At 33.0% G+C, this 19850-nt stretch overlaps 1 protein-coding gene across 5 annotated transcripts in view; it reads left to right on the forward strand.

Annotated features, from left to right (window-relative positions):
* Positions 1–19850, forward strand: part of DPYD (dihydropyrimidine dehydrogenase) — an 860002-nt gene that overhangs the window by 195384 nt on the left and 644768 nt on the right. For all 5 annotated transcript variants that reach the window (XM_077987630.1, XM_015145562.3, XM_077987644.1 and 2 more), the window contains one exon: positions 2609–2696. In XM_077987630.1, coding sequence (XP_077843756.1) covers positions 2609–2696 — 88 coding nt within the window. The remainder of the gene's footprint in view (positions 1–2608; positions 2697–19850) is intronic.

A 19850-nucleotide genomic window follows, 5' to 3' on the forward strand; every position in this document is an offset into this window, starting at 1 on the left:
ATATAAGATTTCTCTGGAAGAACAGAAAAATACACTGCACATTAATTTCGTTCACTTATACCTGCTGACATTGTAACTTTATTTTTTAATTGTGTTATTATTCAAGCTGGGTGTTAGAAAAAAGAAAAGCAGGAAACTTGTGACTTCATAGGGATAACCAGAATTCATATGATGTGCCATATATATATATGTGTGTGTGTGTGTGTGTGTGTGTGCGCGCTTACTCCTGTGTAATGGCAGATATTTTTACAACTGTTGAAAAGACATTTTTTCAATAGTAAGATATTTAAGTTGGCTTATTATTTCTTTTTAGCTATTTTATATTGCAGCGTAAAAGAAAATCCTTTCAAACCACTATTAATGCTCAGTATATTTATCCACATGACAGTTACACATATAAATATCACCTCATTTTAACATCAAGGACCAAATAGGCCATACATTATGGAGATTTTTATATTGTTTGCAATGTATGCTGCAGATTATACTTTGAAGAAATTATTTTGAACTCAACCATAGTGTTTCAGGGAAAAAACGTTAAGTATGAGCAGACAGGAATTCAACTAAATGATAGATGTGAATCTAACAATGGCATTTACAGAAATGATAGGGCAGAGGTTTAATGACTACATTTCAGAGAGGACAATTGATTATGAAAAGCCTTTGGTACTCATTGTGTAAAATTTAATTTAGAGAGAAGGCTAAGGGCACAAACCAGAGAAAAGAGATCAGATTTAAAAACAAGATATTAATTAGGTACTGAGAAATTGGTTCAGACAATGAAGAGGGCTCTCTTGCTCACAAAAGAATGACAAGGAGACTGGTATTGTTTTCATGAAGGAAATGAACCAAGGTCTTTACACATGGAAGTGTATAGAAAATGAGCTAGCTAGTCACCTTTGTCACTGAGCAATGTAGGATTCATTCTTAGTGAAATTCTTGGAGAATGTTGTTTTTTGGACACATGTGGCAGTAGTATATTTTCCTTAGTTGTCTATCTCCACACTAATTTCTTTCTACTCCCACTCTCACTTTATACTAAACCAAATTCATTAGTTTACCTACCCTGTCACGTTCTTTTCTTTCCAGGCACTGGTGCATACTTTTTCTATTCTTGGTTAATTATCCTGAATGACCCTGCACTCAGAATCCCACTGTCGTTTGCTTTCCTAATGTCCACTCATTCTTCAAGCTTCTATTTCAGTATTATTCCTCCCAAGAAGCGTGTCCTATCTCCCTCCAGGACTACTGTCTTTCATCTGTGTTCCCTTAGCATGCTATATTTCACCCAAATTCTCATTGACCACATTGAACAATGTGTGACTTTTTCTGTGTCTGTACTTCATTCGAACTGCATGTTCTGTGATATCAGGACCATGGTGATCTTTTCCCAACACTTTTATATTCTCATATCCCAGGTTCTGCTATGTAATGGAGGCTTATTAAATATGTATTAAATGAATGAATAAATGAAGAAAAACACATACAAGTTAATGTGCAAATAAAGGATGAGTCTGGCCATTGGCTTTAGTTGTCCTGAATGAATAATTATAGAATGTGGTTCTAACAATGTGGTTCCAACTGTGAACACTAGAATCACTTCAGAGGCCCTTTTCAAAATGCAGATTCCCAGGCCAGTCACTTGGACTCAGGAGGGGCTCCTCTGTGAAGTCTGTGCCATTTATCAAGCTTCCCAGGTGGTTCTTAGGTGCAACAAAGTTGAAATGTAATCTCTGACCAGTTCCCCAGGAAGGACAGTCTGAGATGAGATTTAATATGCAGGAAGTTTATATGCAGGTTAACATCTGTAGAAGAGTGAAGGAAGTGGGGTTGAGCAAATAGTCACAATAAATGCTTCAGTGGCTCCTTGCAGACTAGTTCCCCAAATATGGGAATGGGTAGCGATCCTGTAACCCCACTCACTGGCCTTGAATTGGATGTGTGCTGCTACTGGAAAGGAGGCTGACCTTGTTGGAGCCCATTCTCTTCAGCAGCAGAGGGAAGGCAGTTGTGGGAATAGAGCTTTGGTCCTGAAGGGGGTGGATCTGGGCTATGCTTTGAAGCATCTATTTCAGAACTCAGTTGTCATGTGAATGGGATGGAGGCTGAAAGACTTCAGAAGATTGGAAAGAGAGAGAGGTAGAGAGGGAAGCTGGAAGGAGGGAAGTGTGGAAGAAAGGATATTTCAAGTGGTAAAATAAGACTTTACCTTTGATCTTTGCATTTGTATAATAATTTTGGTCTAAAAGAATTACAAACCTTATCATAAAAAACTGCGTGCAAGTATTGTCAGCATAGTGAAGGATCAAACAAAACTGATAGAGTGAGGGAATAGTATGTCCTAAATAAGTATGATTCTCTTAAAATCAAGAAGGAACTCTGAGAGGAGGGGCAGTTACTAGCCAGCATGATTCTCATTTATGCATCCCAGGAGGAGTGCCAAAGGTGAAACACAGAAACTTTGTATTTATTGCTTAAAAATGTTTGTACCTAAAAATGATACAATTTTATTTATACTTACTAGACACACACTCTGAATGAGTATAAGGTAGAAAATATATAGATTATCTCACTTGTAGTTTCTTAACATAGTTATTTTATTTCCTAGATGCCTGAAATGTGCAGATGCCCCCTGTCAGAAGAGCTGTCCAACTAATCTTGATATTAAATCATTCATCACAAGTATTGCAAACAAGGTAAATTCAGATTTAACTCCACAAATGAAAATAATAACAGTATTTGATCTTGTTCTCCATTATTATCTGTGGGTACAACATAACAGCTTGTCTTAGCAAATCCAGTTAAAGCATTAAATATGACTTCTATAGGCATTTAAAAATGTGGCACATTTATTAATTAAGCACTTCCAAGTTGTGATTTATCATGAAAATCCATGTTCAGTGTTTTCTGTTTTGAAAATTAGTTTGTGTTAAAATGAATTGATTTTTAAAATTCAGGACCCTGAATAGATTCACTTTAGTTTATGCTTGCTAAATACTCATAGACAGGAACTGTCATTGATCATCAAAACACATGATTTGTGAAACATCTATGAAAGTATGCTTTGATAGTAAGTCTAGCACACAGATATATCAAGGGAATAGACTTTATCTATAAAATTCAGTTAATTTGTTTAAGATTTGAAATAATTCATAATGACTCGTAGAGTTGCAGCAAAAAAAATACAACAAAAATTAGAAAAAAAAATGGCTTATATGGGTTTGAGAAGAACAAAAGGAATTTTGATCTTTAATTTTTTAAAAACTCAATGTAAGTCTAAGTCCAGTTTTCATTCACGAAGTGAATGGTTGATTGATTGAATAATTAATAGTACCTATTGTTTTTGTGAAGAGGGCATTGTGAGCTCTTGCCCAAGTGTCTAATCCTTTAAGGATGAACAAAGGCTGAAGAAAGTCTCCGATAAAGATACAGAGAATCCTTTCACAACGTTTAACACTAATTTTCTAAAATGCTGTAAAGATACCTTAACTCCTTACTCCTTCAACAGCCAGGTACCTTTTTACATATAAAGATTTGTTCTTAATATTTCAAGTACTTAAAATAGTTAATTTAGGAGAAAAGTGATAAATACTTTTATATCAATTTAGGGTTTTGAAAGAATTTAAAAATTATTCCTGCATGGTCAGATTTAAATCTGAATTGTCAGATTTGTTAGGATTTGAAGTCTGGTTTGAACTTTTAGATAAACCACTTATTGTGAAACTGGGGAAAATTACCTCCTTACTTTCACTTATGAAGGGAAAGGCAGCATCTAACTTACAGAGTTGCAGTATAAACTGAATAATATTTTCATATGAAAATGTCTAATATAGTGGTTACTCAACAATTTTTATGTGGAATTATTAGTTTCCCTAGTCATTCAATATGGTAAATACTATAGAAGTGATTGCTGTTTTTGAAATAAATTGCTATTTATAAAATCATATTTTTAATAAAGATCTCATCAGAAAAGGAGTGTCCAAAGTTTGAAGTCTAAAGTATTTTCGCTAAACATATATCTAAGTTCACACTCTTCATATCAAGCATGAGGAAATATGAGAATTATGACGGCCTATCTTAGAAGATCCATGCTTTCCGAGGTTTTTCGTAGATATTTCAGAATCAGTAGTTATTTTGAGTACACACTTCATTTATTCAGGGTCTACACAATATGTAGAAAAAAAGACAAAAGGGATTCTTAGAGAAGTTTATAAAATGTCTAAGCAAGATCACAGTCATCTCTATTTTTGGAAATCCACTTTCTGTTTCATTAATTTGTTCATATTCTTTACCTAATGGTACATTGTGCTTAGATATCTATTTAAAATATTTTTATATGAATATGAGATATTTGAAGATGATTAATTGAGAAGATAATATGTTATTAAACATTAAAAAAAAAACTCTCGTAATTTTTTGTTGGAGAATCACTGTAGCAATTATAAAAGGTCACAAATTGTTGTTCTTTAAAGCCTGTAGCTTTTTAGATATTTACCAGCTGTGTACAGTGTAGTCTGTCCCACATTGCTTTGCCAGTGGACCTCAACACAGGAGGGGGTTCTTTCCAGGTTGAGAGAGTAATTGAATCACCAGACTCAATGAGCCTTGCGCCTCTTTGAGAAAAGGATGTCACTTGTTTTGTATTGTGTTAGGCTTCTGAGATTCAGTGGAGTTTAGGCCAATACTTCCATTCTTCATTTTCTTGCAAACTGGATTACAGCTCTAGTTTTGAAAGGTACACTCAATGCTATTGTCCCCCCTCAGTCAGTTTTTCTCTGTTTGGTTTGTGCAGGCTGTTGTTTGCAATTGTATCTCTCAATTGGAAGTACACATTTCAGATTCATCAAACTGTGAATACTGGGTTATATTTCTTCATAGATTTTCTTTTAAAAAACACTACTTTATATGAGAATGCATGCGATCAGTCTATAATATAGTGAAATAAATGGCTGTTTTAAACAGTGTTCCTTGATTTCGGGATCCTTTATTTAAAACAATAGCGATATGTTCTCTTTAAAACTTTTACATCAAATTGTAAGCCATTGATTTTCCATGATTTTGCATGTGTTTATAAAATCTGTATACTCAGATTAGTGTGGCTTTTGTGTATAGATAAATAAATGTATAATATATGTTACAGAAAAGCTGACTAAATGACACGATGTAAAAGAAAAGTTTTTTATTTGTGATAGATCCTTATTAAAAGTAACTGGAAGTTAAAGGAATAACAAAATCGAAGTAGCAGAAATTATTGATAATAATGTTTGCATTTATAAGAAAGTTACATTGATATGTTTGTGTTTGTATGTGTGTGTGTACGTATGTATGATCGAGAGGGCTCTATATTGTATATATATTGTACACACACACACACATACACACACATATATTACAGCTGTTACAAAGCAGAAAAGCAGAAATGTAAGCAGAAATGTAACCCATAGATTTGGTGGTTCTGCTTTCCAGCTTGCCTTTTAGTTTCAATGGCTGAATGGTTTATACTCTTATCAAACAAAGTATTAATCATTTCCAGAATAATTTTCTAAAGCTTTGCTGAAATTCTGACTTCCTTGCTCAGTAACTGTAGTTGCTCCCCAGTGCCTAGAAGCTAATGTCCAAATACATAATCTACTATGTAAGTTGATTGAGTTTTCTCCTATTATATTAAAGAAGTAAGTAGAAGAAAAAAAATGTTAGAAAGTTCATAATTTATCACCCAGTAATTTTTAAAAATGTAAAGATTTAGTTATATGCAACAAAAAGTGGTGATAAGATTTCAGGTTTCCCTTGGTACACGAGGTCAGTTCCTTCATCTTTATTGTTGGATAATAAGTATTTACCCCTCTATCCATTTCAAGAGTATTGACTTACCTATCTGCCATAAGATGGTGCTCAAGAGAACAAAGCTTTAAAACAAAACAAAAGAAAACCTCTATCTCCTTTGACCAGCATGTCTCCAAAGTTACAGAATTACACTTAGGAGGACTATTTTAGAAAATGTCCATAATAGACAAGTATATAGAAACAGAAAATAGATAAGTGATTTCCTGGGACTTGGTTTGGAGATTTGGGCAAAAATAGGTGAGGAGTATTTATAAAAGTGGATAGTGACTACCAGTGGTGATGGAGTATCTGTTTTGAGTGATCAAAAATCAGTGTTCTAAATTAATTGGTATATATATGATATGTGAATTATATCTTAATGAAGCTCTACATGCACACGCATGCACACACACCCACCCACCTCTATCTCTGTTACATTCTTAGAAGGTACACAGGCTATAATCCTTCAGAGTTGCAGAGTTGAGTGTGCCATGTGATTTAAATAAGTAATTCTGAACTCATGTGCCAGTTTTCATTACAGATGACCTGCCAATTTTGGCGTATGTATTATGGGTTGGTTTGTGTCATTTAGAATATCAGTGTGAGTGGGTTTTGTGTCATAGAATAATTCTAAATGTGAATAATTTAATTCTAAATAATTCTAAATGTGAATAAATCACATTTTTGTCCATTTTTTCAATGTCGCAATTTCCATGTGGAAGCAGTTCTACTTGGAATAAATAAAATTTTATTCAGAAAGGGTTTTTTGTTGTTATTGCCAGACTATCTTAATTTTTGTTTCTGAACTATTTTTATTTCCATTTTTTTACTTTTGAAAAGTTTTTTCACTAACTGTAGAATTCAGGCTTGGCAATGATTATTATTATTTTTTCACCTCATAGAACTTACCATTTTGGGGCCTTTTATCAAACAATGCTACTATTGAAAAATGAATGGAAGTCTAATTACTGTTCATTTGAGGTTAATATGCCTTTGGTGTGCTGTTTTAAAGATCTTTTAGTTTTTGATGTTCAAAAATTTTATCATGATTTATCTAAGTCCATATTTCTTTTTACTTGTCCGACTTATTTTTCTTCGGAATTATTGAAACTGGATTGATTTCTTTCATCATTTTGGGAAATAACTCACTGTCTCTCTTTCTTTATGAAGCTCTTATTAGATACATGTTAAATCTTTTTACTTTGTTCTCAAGGACTCTTATGTTTCATACATTTGTCTTTTTATTTATAATGTGGGGATTTCATTATAGATAATTTCCTTCAATTCTACTTGGAAGTTTACTAATAATTTCTTCACCAGTTTCAAATATGCTGTTAAAATGGTCCATTGAGTTTTGAGCTACAATTATATCTTTCATTTCTGAGAGTTTTTTGGTGCTTTTTTTTTTCTAATCTGCCAGCTTTTTATTAATCTTTTTGAGCCTTTTATTATTTTTTTATTTTAATTTTTTTTTGAGACAGAGTCTTGCTTTGTCGCCCAGACTAGATGGAGTGCAGTGGTGCGATCTCCGCTCACTGCAAACTCTGCCTCCCGGGTTCACTCCATTCTTCTGCCTCAGCCTCCCAAGTAGCTGGGACCACTGGCGCCCGCCACCACGCCATGCCTGGCTAATTTTTTTTTTTTTTTGTATTTTTTTAAAAATTTATTTATTATTATTATACTTTAAGTTCTAGGGTACATGTGCATAACGTGCAGGTTTGTTACATATGTATACTTGTGCCATGTTGGTGTGCTGCACCCATCAACTCGTCAGCACCCATCAACTTGTCATTTACATCAGGTATAACTCCCAATGCAATCCCTCCCCCCTCCCCCCTCCCCATGATAGGCCCCGGTGTGTGATGTTCCCCTTCCTGAGTCCGAGTGATCTCATTGTTCAGTTCCCACCTATGAGTGAGAACATGCGGTGTTTGGTTTTCTGTTCTTGTGATAGTTTGCTAAGAATGATGGTTTCCAGCTGCATCCATGTCCCTACAAAGGACACAAACTCATCCTTTTTTATGGCTGCATAGTATTCCATGGTGTATATGTGCCACATTTTCTTAATCCAATCTGTCACTGATGGACATTTGGGTTGATTCCAAGTCTTTGCTATTATGAATAGTGCCGCAATAAACATACGTGTGCATGTGTCTTTATAGCAGCATAATTTATAATCCTTTGGGTATATACCCAGTAATGGGATGGCTGGCTCATATGGTACATCTAGTTCTAGATCCTTGAGGAATCGCCATACTGTTTTCCATAATGGTTGAACTAGTTTACAGTCCCACCAACAGTGTAAAAGTGTTCCTATTTCTCCACATCCTCTCCAGCACCTGTTGTTTCCTGACTTTTTAATGATGGCCATTCTAACTGGTGTGAGATGGTATCTCATTGTGGTTTTGATTTGCATTTCTCTGATGGCCAGTGATGATGAGCATTTTTTCAAGTGTCTGTTGGCTGTATGAATGTCTTCTTTTGAGAAATGTCTGTTCATATCCTTTGCCCACTTTTTGATGGGGTTGTTTGTTTTTTTCTTGTAAATTTGTTTGAGTTCTTTGTAGGTTCTGGATATTAGCCCGTTGTCAGATGAGTAGATTGCAAAAATTTTCTCCCATTCTGTAGGTTGCCTGTTCACTCTGATGGTAGTTTCTTTTGCTGTGCAGAAGCTCTTTAGTTTAATGAGATCCCATTTGTCAATTTTGGCTTTTGCTGCCGTTGCTTTTGGTGTTTTAGACATGAAGTCTTTGCCCATGCCTATGTCCTGAATGGTACTACCTAGGTTTTCCTCTAGGATTTTTATGGTATTAGGTCTAACATTTAAGTCTCTAATCCATCTTGAATTAATTTTCGTATAAGGAGTAAGGAAAGGATCCAGTTTCAGCTTTCTACTTATGGCTAGCCAATTTTCCCAGCACCATTTATTAAATAGGGAATCCTTTCCCCATTTCTTGTTTCTCTCAGGTTTGTCAAAGATCAGATGGCTGTAGATGTGTGGTATTATTTCTGAGGACTCTGTTCTGTTCCATTGGTCTATATGTCTGTTTTGGTACCAGTACCATGCTGTTTTGGTTACTGTAGCCTTGTAGTATAGTTTGAAGTCAGGTAGCGTGATGCCTCCAGCTTTGTTCTTTTGACTTAGGATTGTCTTGGAGATGCGGGCTCTTTTTTGGCAAAAAATCACAAGCATTCTTATACACCAGTAACAGACAAACACAGAGCCAAATCATGAATGAACTTCCATTCACAATTGCTTCAAAGAGAATAAAATACCTAGGAATCCAACTTACAAGGGATGTAAAGGACCTCTTCAAGGAGAACTACAAACCACTGCTCAGTGAAATCAAAGAGGACATAAACAAATGGAAGAACATACCATGCTCATGGATAGGAAGAATCAATATCGTGAAAATGGCCATACTGCCCAAGGTAATTTATAGATTCAATGCCATCCCCATCAAGCTACCAATGAGTTTCTTCACAGACTTGGAAAAAACTGCTTTAAAGTTCATATGGAACCAAAAAAGAGCCCGCATCTTTTTTTTTGTATTTTTATTAGAGATGGGGTTTCACTGTGTTAGCCAGGATGGTCTCGATCTCCTTACCTCGTGATCCTCCTGCCTTGGCCTCCCAAAGTGCTGGGATTACATGCCTGAGCCACCGTGCCTGGCCGCCTTTTATTTCTTAAAACTTAAAATACTCATTTTCATATTGTCAGTTTTACTATTCAAAGTCTCTGTGAGTCTGATGATACTGTCTATGCTATCTGTTGCCTCCACTGAGTGCTTTGTGTTGTCTAAAGTTCATTGAATTATTATTATTATTATTTTTTACTCTGCTCATTTGTGCTGATGCCTTATTGGAGGAAATTCTCCGAGAACCGTGAAGAATACATGTTTCTTTACAAGGGATTTATATTTGCTTCCCTCAGGCAGTGGCTTTACCGCCAGTCCTCTGGGACCACCTTAAACTAAATTCCACACTTGATGTTTTTTTTTCAAGTCACCAAGATTGTGTGAATAAGGCCAAAAATAAAAATTATAAATTTAATTTGCTGAGGACATTATTTTCCCTCTTTTTCTTGTGTACCCAAGTTTAAGACTGAAAAGTTTCTGTGCAATTCCTGTTGGGACCTAGGTAGGATTAATTTTAATTTCTCTTTCTGGTGATGTGGACTTATGCAATCCTAGCTTTATTATTGAGTCTTATGTTAGACTCAGACTTTAGGTGGACCTTGGATTTTTTTTAAAAAAAGCGTATGTTCTCAGAGACCCTTAAAACAGAAGCGTTTGTTTACATGGTTTGGCAAATGCCTTTAAGATGATTCCCTTTGATTTCTCTGGTCTACTTACTGCCTTGTTATTTTCAGTCCTTGGACATGCCTATTCACGGGTACATTTAAGATGACTTAAAAGCTATTTTCCTATAATTTTAATTTCTAATTAGAAGAGTCATAGCAGATAACTAGTTCTGAATATGCCCTGGAAAGGAGCAATAGATATTTAAGAATGAGTGGATAGTCTAGATCGATAAAAATCCAGAGGTTTTGTAGGAAAATATAGGAATAGTAATTGGGGAGATGTATGGAAGAAAGAAACTTTAAAAAATAAGGCAAAAATATGTATTATATCAGATACTGATACTATAAAGCTACTGTAATCAAAACAATGTAGTATTGGTGCAGGAATATACATTTCTCAAACAGATGAGAATCTATAAATATAACCAAGTAAATATGAGTATGTAATATATAATAAGGAGGATATTTCAATTCAGTGGAAAATGAATGACTTCTTCAATAAGTAGTTCTGGAATAATTTTGACTTTACTTTTACAGTCGTTCATAGGTTATCTCCTAGAATACTTTTCAGGTGGACTCACCTTCTACATATTAAAAATACGTATTTAAGTATAATTTAAATTACATTCAGCTATAAAGTATAGGAGAGCAAATTTGACTACCTGCATTTTAAAAATGTATTTTAAAACAAAAAACTAACTACACTTGAGACCAAGTGAAAAATTGTTTGCCACACATATTTCAGTCCACGTGTTAACGTCTTCGTTAATCAAAGAGCTCCTGAAAATTTGGATAACTCAGTGCAGGCATGGGCAAAGATTTTACTATTATAGAAGTCATGGAAGTGACTATTAATCATATTGAAGTTAGCCTACTTGCATATTAGTCAGCAAGATGTAAGGGAAAAGATGAGATACCAGTTTTCTCTCATCAAATTGTTGAAGTTGGAAAGTTAACCCCTATATTACTCAGGTGGAAGGAAAGAACTTTTATGTGGTGGGTATATATTTGAGAATTAAAGATATATGTACTGTTTCAGCAGCATGCTTTATTAATTCATTCTACCTAGAGAAATAAAGTAATCACAACGTAAAGGGACACATATACAAGGATTTTGTTTAAAGCAATTATAGCATCGTTTGGAGTAATAAAAAATTGGTAAAGACTTCAGTATCAGCTCAATCTATTAAGTTATATTTATATTATGGAAGGGTAAGAAGCAATTCTTAAAAGTACATTTTGTATTTATTGGTCTAAAAGTGTATTTGTAGTAAGTGAAAAAGGACAAAATGCATAGTAATGTGAACAGCATGACAGTATTTTTAGAAAAAAAGTTCATCTGTATATAAACAAAAAAGGGGAGGATGTAATTTAACTTTAGTTTCTTCATTTGATTGAGGTTAGTGTAGGGTGAAGCTAGATTTCTAACATTTTCCTTATAAATTTCTAAATTACTTTGCTTCTTATAATGAACATATATTTTATAATAAAAATAATATATTAAAATTCAGTAGTAAAATTAAATAAAATAAAACTGAGAGGTTTTACAATAGCACATGACAGACCCTATTCTGAGTTTTCATTGTGGTATTAAGAGTGAGTGAAAGATCAAGATTTTCCCCCCAAATGGCTAAAATAGTTCCAAATATGATTTTTGAATAATTGTTCTAGTATACTAATGCCACCTTTATTGCCTATTTAATTCCATATTTATTTAGATCTGTTTTCAAATCTTCTTTGTCCTACCTATCTATATGTAACAGGACCAAGCTTTTTTAATTCCTATGCTGTGTAGCATATTTTGTTACTAACTAAAAGTGTCTCCTTGATAATACATTTATTTTCAAAGTATCCTACCTAGCTTTTTTCTGCATGTAAAACTAGCTTTGTAAGCTGAAAAAGAGTTCTACAGAATAAATATTGAGCACAATATTCAGACTATAATGAAATATTAATTTCTAATTATTAATGTAAATGTATGCACACTTTGACTCATTCATTTATCACTAATGTTACTGTAGTTAATGTAACGATTAACGAAATTTTCCAGAATCCAGACTTTAATTTTAATAAATAACTTCCTAGTCTTGAATCTGGCAAATTGTGGAATACTAAATTTACTAGAGTTAAAGACAAAGGACTGGAGTATTATTTTTAAAATAGCACATCTTAATTAATATATGGTGCGAAGAGGATAGATGGATATAACATTATCTATTGAATTATTAATGCTTATATAAAATCTATCTTGTTTCTGTTTATATATATATATAAACTTCACAAGGTTACATTTTTCCTTTTTTTTTTTTTTTTTTTTTTTTTGTGACAGAGTCTTGCTCTGTCGCCAGACTGGAGTGCAGTGGCTCAATCTTGGCTCACTGCAACCTCTTCCTCCTGGGTTCAAGCGATTCTCCTGCTTCAGCCTCCCGAGTAGCTGGGACTACAGGTGTGTGCCACCACACCTGGCTAATTTTTTGTATTTTAGTAGCGATGAGGTTTCACCGTGTTAGCTAGGATAGTCTCGATCTCCAGACCTCATGATCCACCTGCTGCGGCCTACCAAAGTGCTGGGATTATGGCTCCTGGTTCATTTTTACTTTTAATCACAGCTGATACAATGTATAATGGTCACTGATTTTATTCACTTTTGCTTTAATAGAGGAAATTCAGATTTGAAAAGCCTGTAGCTCAAAGCAAATGTTAGTCAATTGTAAGTTATAAAATGTAAACAACTTAAGATCCAAGAGTCATGTTAGTATAAATGAGAAAGGATTTTCATTATACATCTTAAGCAAATTTTATATGAAACAAGTAACATATTGTTTGTAGTTGTGTGTAGTATAGACAAATTTAAACATATGCTTTTGTAAATATTTGATAAAATTTAAATTATTTTTAAACACACTAATGACATAAAAACTAAATAAATATATGTAAATTAAATTGGAATCACAACTGTTTTCTTTTACAATATTAAGACAGGGAAAACATCTTTATATATGTTTTCTATATAAAGAAACACATAGGATACTAGTTTGGGTATTTTTTAATATTATTAAGTAAAAATCAATGTAACAGAATATAGACCAAAAGAAAATGTAATTGAACTAGGCATCTCATTGTATAGAAATTTGAAACCCAGCAAAGCTAATCACACAGCTGCTTGATAGCATAACTGAATTTTCTAGATTTCTTGTTCAGTGTGCCTTTGTATTATGCTATACTATTGATATTAACAAATATGCAGATTATGAGCTATTATTAAAATATAAAAGGCTGGAACATCTGCTATCATGACTGAATTTTATAAGTGCTATTAACATCTTGAATGTTGGGTAAAAAGTATAATGTAATAGACTTCGTGTTAAAGAAATTTGGGTTTAGTATTTTTGAAAACTACTTCGAAAAATTAAAAATTTTAAAGTAAATTATTAGAATCGATATTAATTATATTTTGAAGCTATTAATGGGTTTAAATTAATGTACTTAGAATGGAGACTTTTTTGAAAAACATTTTTATGTCCACTGAGGAATATGATTAACACACTGTACAATGCATCACAGCAGTCTGTCAATTAAGGAATTACTCATATTCTTATCAATAAAGAGCAAACTCTCACTATATAGTCTGACATTTTTTGTATCGAACAAATGGTGTGATATTACAGTCTAGATTTAATGGCATAAATAATCATGTGTCTTTTGGCATGGCATAAATAATCATTAAATAAAAAGTTTTTGGCATTTTATATGTAAGTTATATATGTTTGAATATATATATTTTTTACATTAACATGGGAGATTCTTTGAATAATAATCTTTACCGTTCAATAATTTCCCAAACGTAAACATTCTCATTTGCTTGCAAGCTGTGTAATATTCATAAATGAAATTGTAGAATTCTTTCAATGCCCAATGCTTTTTTCAACTCTAATGATGACTAGCTTTGACATCTTTGTTTTTGTATTTGTATTAGTGTTTAGATGTAGAAAAGTATCCTATCTCTTTGAAGCAAATTATACAAATTCTGCTACACTAAATAAAACAATATTTCATCTTTTTATTTCTCTCTTCGAATTTCTTAATAACTTACTGGAGATGAAAATCTTAAGTCTCTAAATTTCTTATAAAATTTATTGCATTTATAATTATTTTCCCTGGATAAAGTGGGACTTTTATAATTTTAGAACATATATTCATGTTACTTAATTTTAATTGGTAATTGAAAAACTATAAAGCACTTTCTTATTTTTGCCTTTTATAGAGATGTTCATTTTCAATATTAAAAGATAAGTAGGCCAGGCACAGTGACTAATGCGTGTAATCCCATCACTGTGGGAGGCTGAAGTGGCTGGATTGCCTGTGGTCAGCAGTTCAAGATCAGCCTGGCCAGCATGGCAAAATCCCATCTTTACTTAAAAAAATACAAAAATTAGCCAGGCGTGATGGTGCATGCCTGTAGTCCCAGCTACTCGGAAGGTTGAGGCAGTAGAATCACTTAGACCTGGGAGGTGGAGGTTGCAGTGAGCCAAGATCTCGCCACTGCACTCCAGCCTGGGTGACAGAGCCAGACTCTGTCTAAAAAGAAGACGATAAGAAGTAATCAGTAGTTCAGTTTCTAGTATTATATATGTAGTTGACTACATGCTTACAGCCAAAAGGGATTGATTAGATATGATCTCTGACCTTAATAAAACAAAAAATAAGACATGTCATAAAAAATATAAGACTATCACGAATATATATTAACAAACACAATCATCAAAATTCTGTTGTACGAAGTGCTTTCTGGCATTATGCTTCCAATTGGAAAAAAGCTGAAGTATTGATAAAGGTCTTTAAAAGAAATGTTACCTGATATAAAGTATGAAAAGAATGGGTTTTGATACAGAAGAAAGTTTTATTTCATTTAGCTGGAACAATATAGAGGCAACAATATTGATTCTTCATTCCTATCTAGTGCTTACCAAAACCGCTTTCACATATTTGATGAATAATGAATTGAATACATGTGCACACATAGACTCAGTTATTTTTACTAACTCATGGGGAAAATTGTAAGTTCACAAGTTCATTAAATAAAGCAGGGAGGATAGGTTGCAGAAAATAGGAGTAATAGAAGTGACTTAAAATTTATATAGGTTCTATATAAAAAATTACATCACCATTTATATGCCCCTATGTCATTGATTTTTTTATGGTTTGGTAGATTGGTGATTTTCTCTACATACTTTGTTGCTTCTTTCTTTCTATATATCTTATTCTACTTCCGAACACGAGTTTTATTTAATAAATACTAAAATCTTAAACTCACAGTATTAACATTTAACAAAATCTTTTTAGGAACAGAAAGCCTAAAGGGATAGAGTGGGGACATAAGTTCATTGAATCTATTCTATAGTAGTAATGGAATAGGCATCTTATCCATGCAAAGTTAAAAAATATATACATAATATAAATACGCCTGACAAAGAATTTTGATCTTCATGTCTCAAGTGATGAAACTGAGACTTAAGAGATATGACATTTCCCCAGTTGTATTGCTTGTGCATAGTATAAGCAGAATTCAAATTCAGTTGATGATTGCAAAGTTCATGTGTGTGTGCACGTGCCTGCTCGCTTGTATGTGCCTGTGTTTTTGTTCCAGTTAAATGTCTCAGGATCAATAAAAACTTTATCTTCTATAAGAATGATTGTTAATTTCCTTACATGTATAGGCTTAAACAAGGCTCACTGAACTAAATGTATAGTTCTAAAAATGAATCATATTGTATAAAACTGATCTAAAATGTAGTATATCTAAGATATGAAAAGAGAATTTTTCAGAATAAAGCTAGTCAAACCTATTTGTCTATCTCCATTTTTTTTTCTATAAGAGTATGAGTATGATGAGGGCAGGAATTTTCATGTGTTCTGTTCATGATACATCTACATTCTCCTTTGCCAAATATCTGAGGACCCACAGGTTGTTCATTGAGGGAAGGTGATAGCTTGACAGAAAGAGTGTTCTGTGTGCCTGTACCTTCTGTGTGTGGTGCTAGAGACATTTTCTATTCAATTAATGTACATCAGTACATTCACCATTACAGCTTGAGCCAGAAATAAAAGTAATGTTAATTCACCCTTCTCACACATGCAAACTTCTTGAAGTTTAGCCCAAGTATTTTTTTAAATGCAGCAGATTGGAGTTTATCTTGGAAGGGTGCTTCCATCTGTGAAAACTGTCATTGGAAGAAGGAAGAACACTTTAAAATAAATCCACCAGCTGTATTGATAATCTTGTAGTGATATGAAGACTTGAATATGATAGGACTATTTGTTAAATTAGTTATACCATATGACAGGGTAGCGGCTTGTGAGTTTTCCATTTCTTGATAATGACTTTAGAAATCATTAAATTGTGGAGGAATGACACTAATGCAGTTTCATGCTGTAATTTTAAAATAAAAAGCAAAGTATAGAAGTTAAATTATTTTAAAATTAACTCACCTAAATGGCAAGTGTTGTGCTTATGAACATGCTTTAAAAACCCCAAGGACTAATAGAAAATTCAACACCTGCAAATTGCGGGTAAATTAGTGGGCCAAAGAACAATCAATGCCTAATGTGTTGATTTGAAAACAACAAACATTTCAAATATTATTTTTGTCTTTAGATGTTTGTTAGAAGGATTGAAAGTCCTAATGTTTTGTACATAAAATATCTCTATGCACAAAAAAATCAGGTATGTATTTTGTATCCCTCCTGACATAGCCCTGTACATTTTTCTTCACATGATGGAACACTGAAATGCTTGTAACTGATTGAATAACATGAACCAGTTGAAGTAGTGTGTATTTTCTAGAAGGAGACTGCTGGGGTGTCTATAAAGTACCCTTCTAAATTTAAATTTTCTAGTCTTTACTTTTAAAAAGAATGAAGAGCTCACAGAATAGAAATCAAACCTCTCATGTAGAAGGAGGGCTCAAGAAATCTTCCCACTTGCTATGAGAGAAAAAAATTGATATTGATCTTGACATTCTCTGTGGGAAGAGTTGAGGAGGTGTTCCCCTTCTAATAGGTTCCTAAGTGTCTTTGGCTCTCAGTACTAAGATCCCTAAACAATGGAGTGATCTACCATTTCTTCAAAGTTATTTGTAATAGAAAGATTGCAAAGGTGACTTCTGAATCATTGCTTAATGTTGGTTCAACCCATTTTCAAAATCATGCTTCTTTATTCTATGATACATGCCTATGCTTTCCTCTTTCTGGGCATTGTTGTGTAACCTGTCTCAGGCTCCCTACCTTTCCCCTTCCTTTCTGAGAATTTCCACATCATCTATTCAATATTTTTCCTAGTTAGTTTCTTAATACTGGAACCCTTCTATTAAAAAGCTTTAATTAAATACTAATCCCTCAGCTTGCCAGTCAGAATCCTCCATAATTTAGTTCGTGCATATTTTTCAAATACATCTTCTAATAATCTTTCCCAAGTGAATGAATTACCTCAACCAAATTGCCAAGTCATTACACCAAGCCCTATTGTGAACTTTCTTGAATATTTACTCATATCAATCAAGAATGATGTGGCTATGATTCTCTCTTATCTTAGACAAGTCACATGCAGAATCATTGTGACTGTCACCCACTTAAAGCTGATGCTGGACATCTTAGCTGAAATGACTTCTTACTCTGATGCTAAAGCATCTTGATATCAGGAAGCATATACTTGCTTTTTCAAAAAAAATATACATAATGCTTTATATTTAGAAGACATTCAATAAATCCTTACTAACTTAAAACAATTTTTTAACCTCCTACAAATTTTATTTTGGTGAAAAGGTTACACTTAAGAGTCATGAGAGTGTTAAGAATTATTAGACAATTTCATGGCAGTAGTAGATCTGGCACTCGTAGTTTGACAGATATAGAAAAATCATGAGCCATAAGTATAATTTTAAATATTTTATTTGTTGCAATTTTTCAAATGTGTCTCTTTTTCATCTTGTGATACCGTTTTGTGTGCAATCTTGAAACCAATTTGGGGCTCATGAAACAATATTCTTGTGGAAAGATACTTAGGTGTTTAATTGGATTATGTTTTTTTTCTGTGCTTCTTTACCCTAAGTATCCTTAAAAGTGGTCTACCAATTGCAGATCACATTTTTTTTTTTTTGCATTATACTGTTTTTATATTACAAAGACTCTTCTAATTATACAATGGAAATTTTGAGTCATGGAGGCAGTCAACAAATATTTATTAATGAATCACATTAAGTGTTTCTGTGTCATGTAAGAGGAGGAAAGAATACTGAAAGTGACTTTGAGATTATTTCTAACAGTGATGACCTGCTCAGTTGCTTTTACTAAGTGAAGAGATCAGTGGGCTTCAGCAGGAACTAAGTATGTTTGCTTAGGAATAGACTGATTAATTCTAAGTTAGTAATTGCTCATTTTCATTATTATTAAGTAAAATTATCCAAAACCAGAAAGTAACATCAAGGAGATGAACACAAGAGCATTTTGCATGGAAATAGAAATAGTCTTATTACATATAGTTCTTTTTATTATCATACTAAAATATTGTTTAAATACAAGGGAACAACTAAATACTATTTAGTTTTCTAGCAGAAAGAACCATTGGCTAACTTCTTTGTTTATTCTTTGTTAAAAATTCAACCTATGAATATACATGTTACCTAGTACATTTGTGTCAAGTAGAGATGCAATTTCTGTTCTGAAGAAAAATGACTCCAAAAGTTATGTTTTATTGCCCTACAGGTCATTGTCTAGTTTTGTATATAATCTAGCTATTTTATGCAATTATTCCTTTATTAAATTGAGCATATAATTCCCTTCCTTTAAATGCATGATTTAAAACATAACAGCTTTTAGGAGATATATTCACTTCCCATATACTTTTTCATGTAAGTGAAATTAATAATTCACTGATGTCTAGTACGTTTGCAGTTTCAACCATCACCACAGTCAATTTGAGAACAATTTTATCACCCCTAAAAAAACCCTCCATACATATTAGCAGTTATTGTCCATTCCCTCTCAGACCCCCAGATCTATTATTTACTTTTAGTTCATTTTTGTATTTGGTGTGAGATAGGGTCAAGCGTCATTCTTTTGCATGTGGATATTCGGATATTCCAGCACCATTTCTTGAAATGAATATTCTTTCCCATGAATTGTCTTATATCCCTTTTCAAAAATTAATTGAACATAAATGTGAAGGCTTTTGTCTGGACTCATACTTATATCACATTGATCTACATGTTTATCCTCATGTCAGTACCATACTATCTTGGTTATGTTAGCTTTGCAGTAATTTTTGAAATCAGGAAGTGTTAGTCCTCTAGCTTCATTCTTATTTTTCAGTTTAGCTAGTCTGGATCCTTTGGATTTTCATACAAATTTTAAGATCAGCTTGTCAATTTTTGGAAAATCAGCAGGGATTTTAGTAGGGATTGTATTGAAATTTTAGATAAATTTGGATAGTATAACCATCCCAGTAATTAGTCTTTTGGCCCATGATCATGAGATGTATTTTCATTTATTTAGATATTATTTAGTTCCTTTCAACAATTTTCTATAATTTTCAGAGTGTAAATTTGATACTTTTTATAGTTTTTAATACATATAGTTCTGAATAATTTATTTTGTTTGTTGCTGGTGTAAATGGAATTGTCTTAATTTATTTTTCATTTGTTCCTTACTAACATATTGAAATACAATT

Source organism: Macaca mulatta, chromosome 1, assembly GCF_049350105.2.
Source record: "Macaca mulatta isolate MMU2019108-1 chromosome 1, T2T-MMU8v2.0, whole genome shotgun sequence".
Lineage (NCBI taxonomy): Eukaryota > Metazoa > Chordata > Mammalia > Primates > Cercopithecidae > Macaca > Macaca mulatta.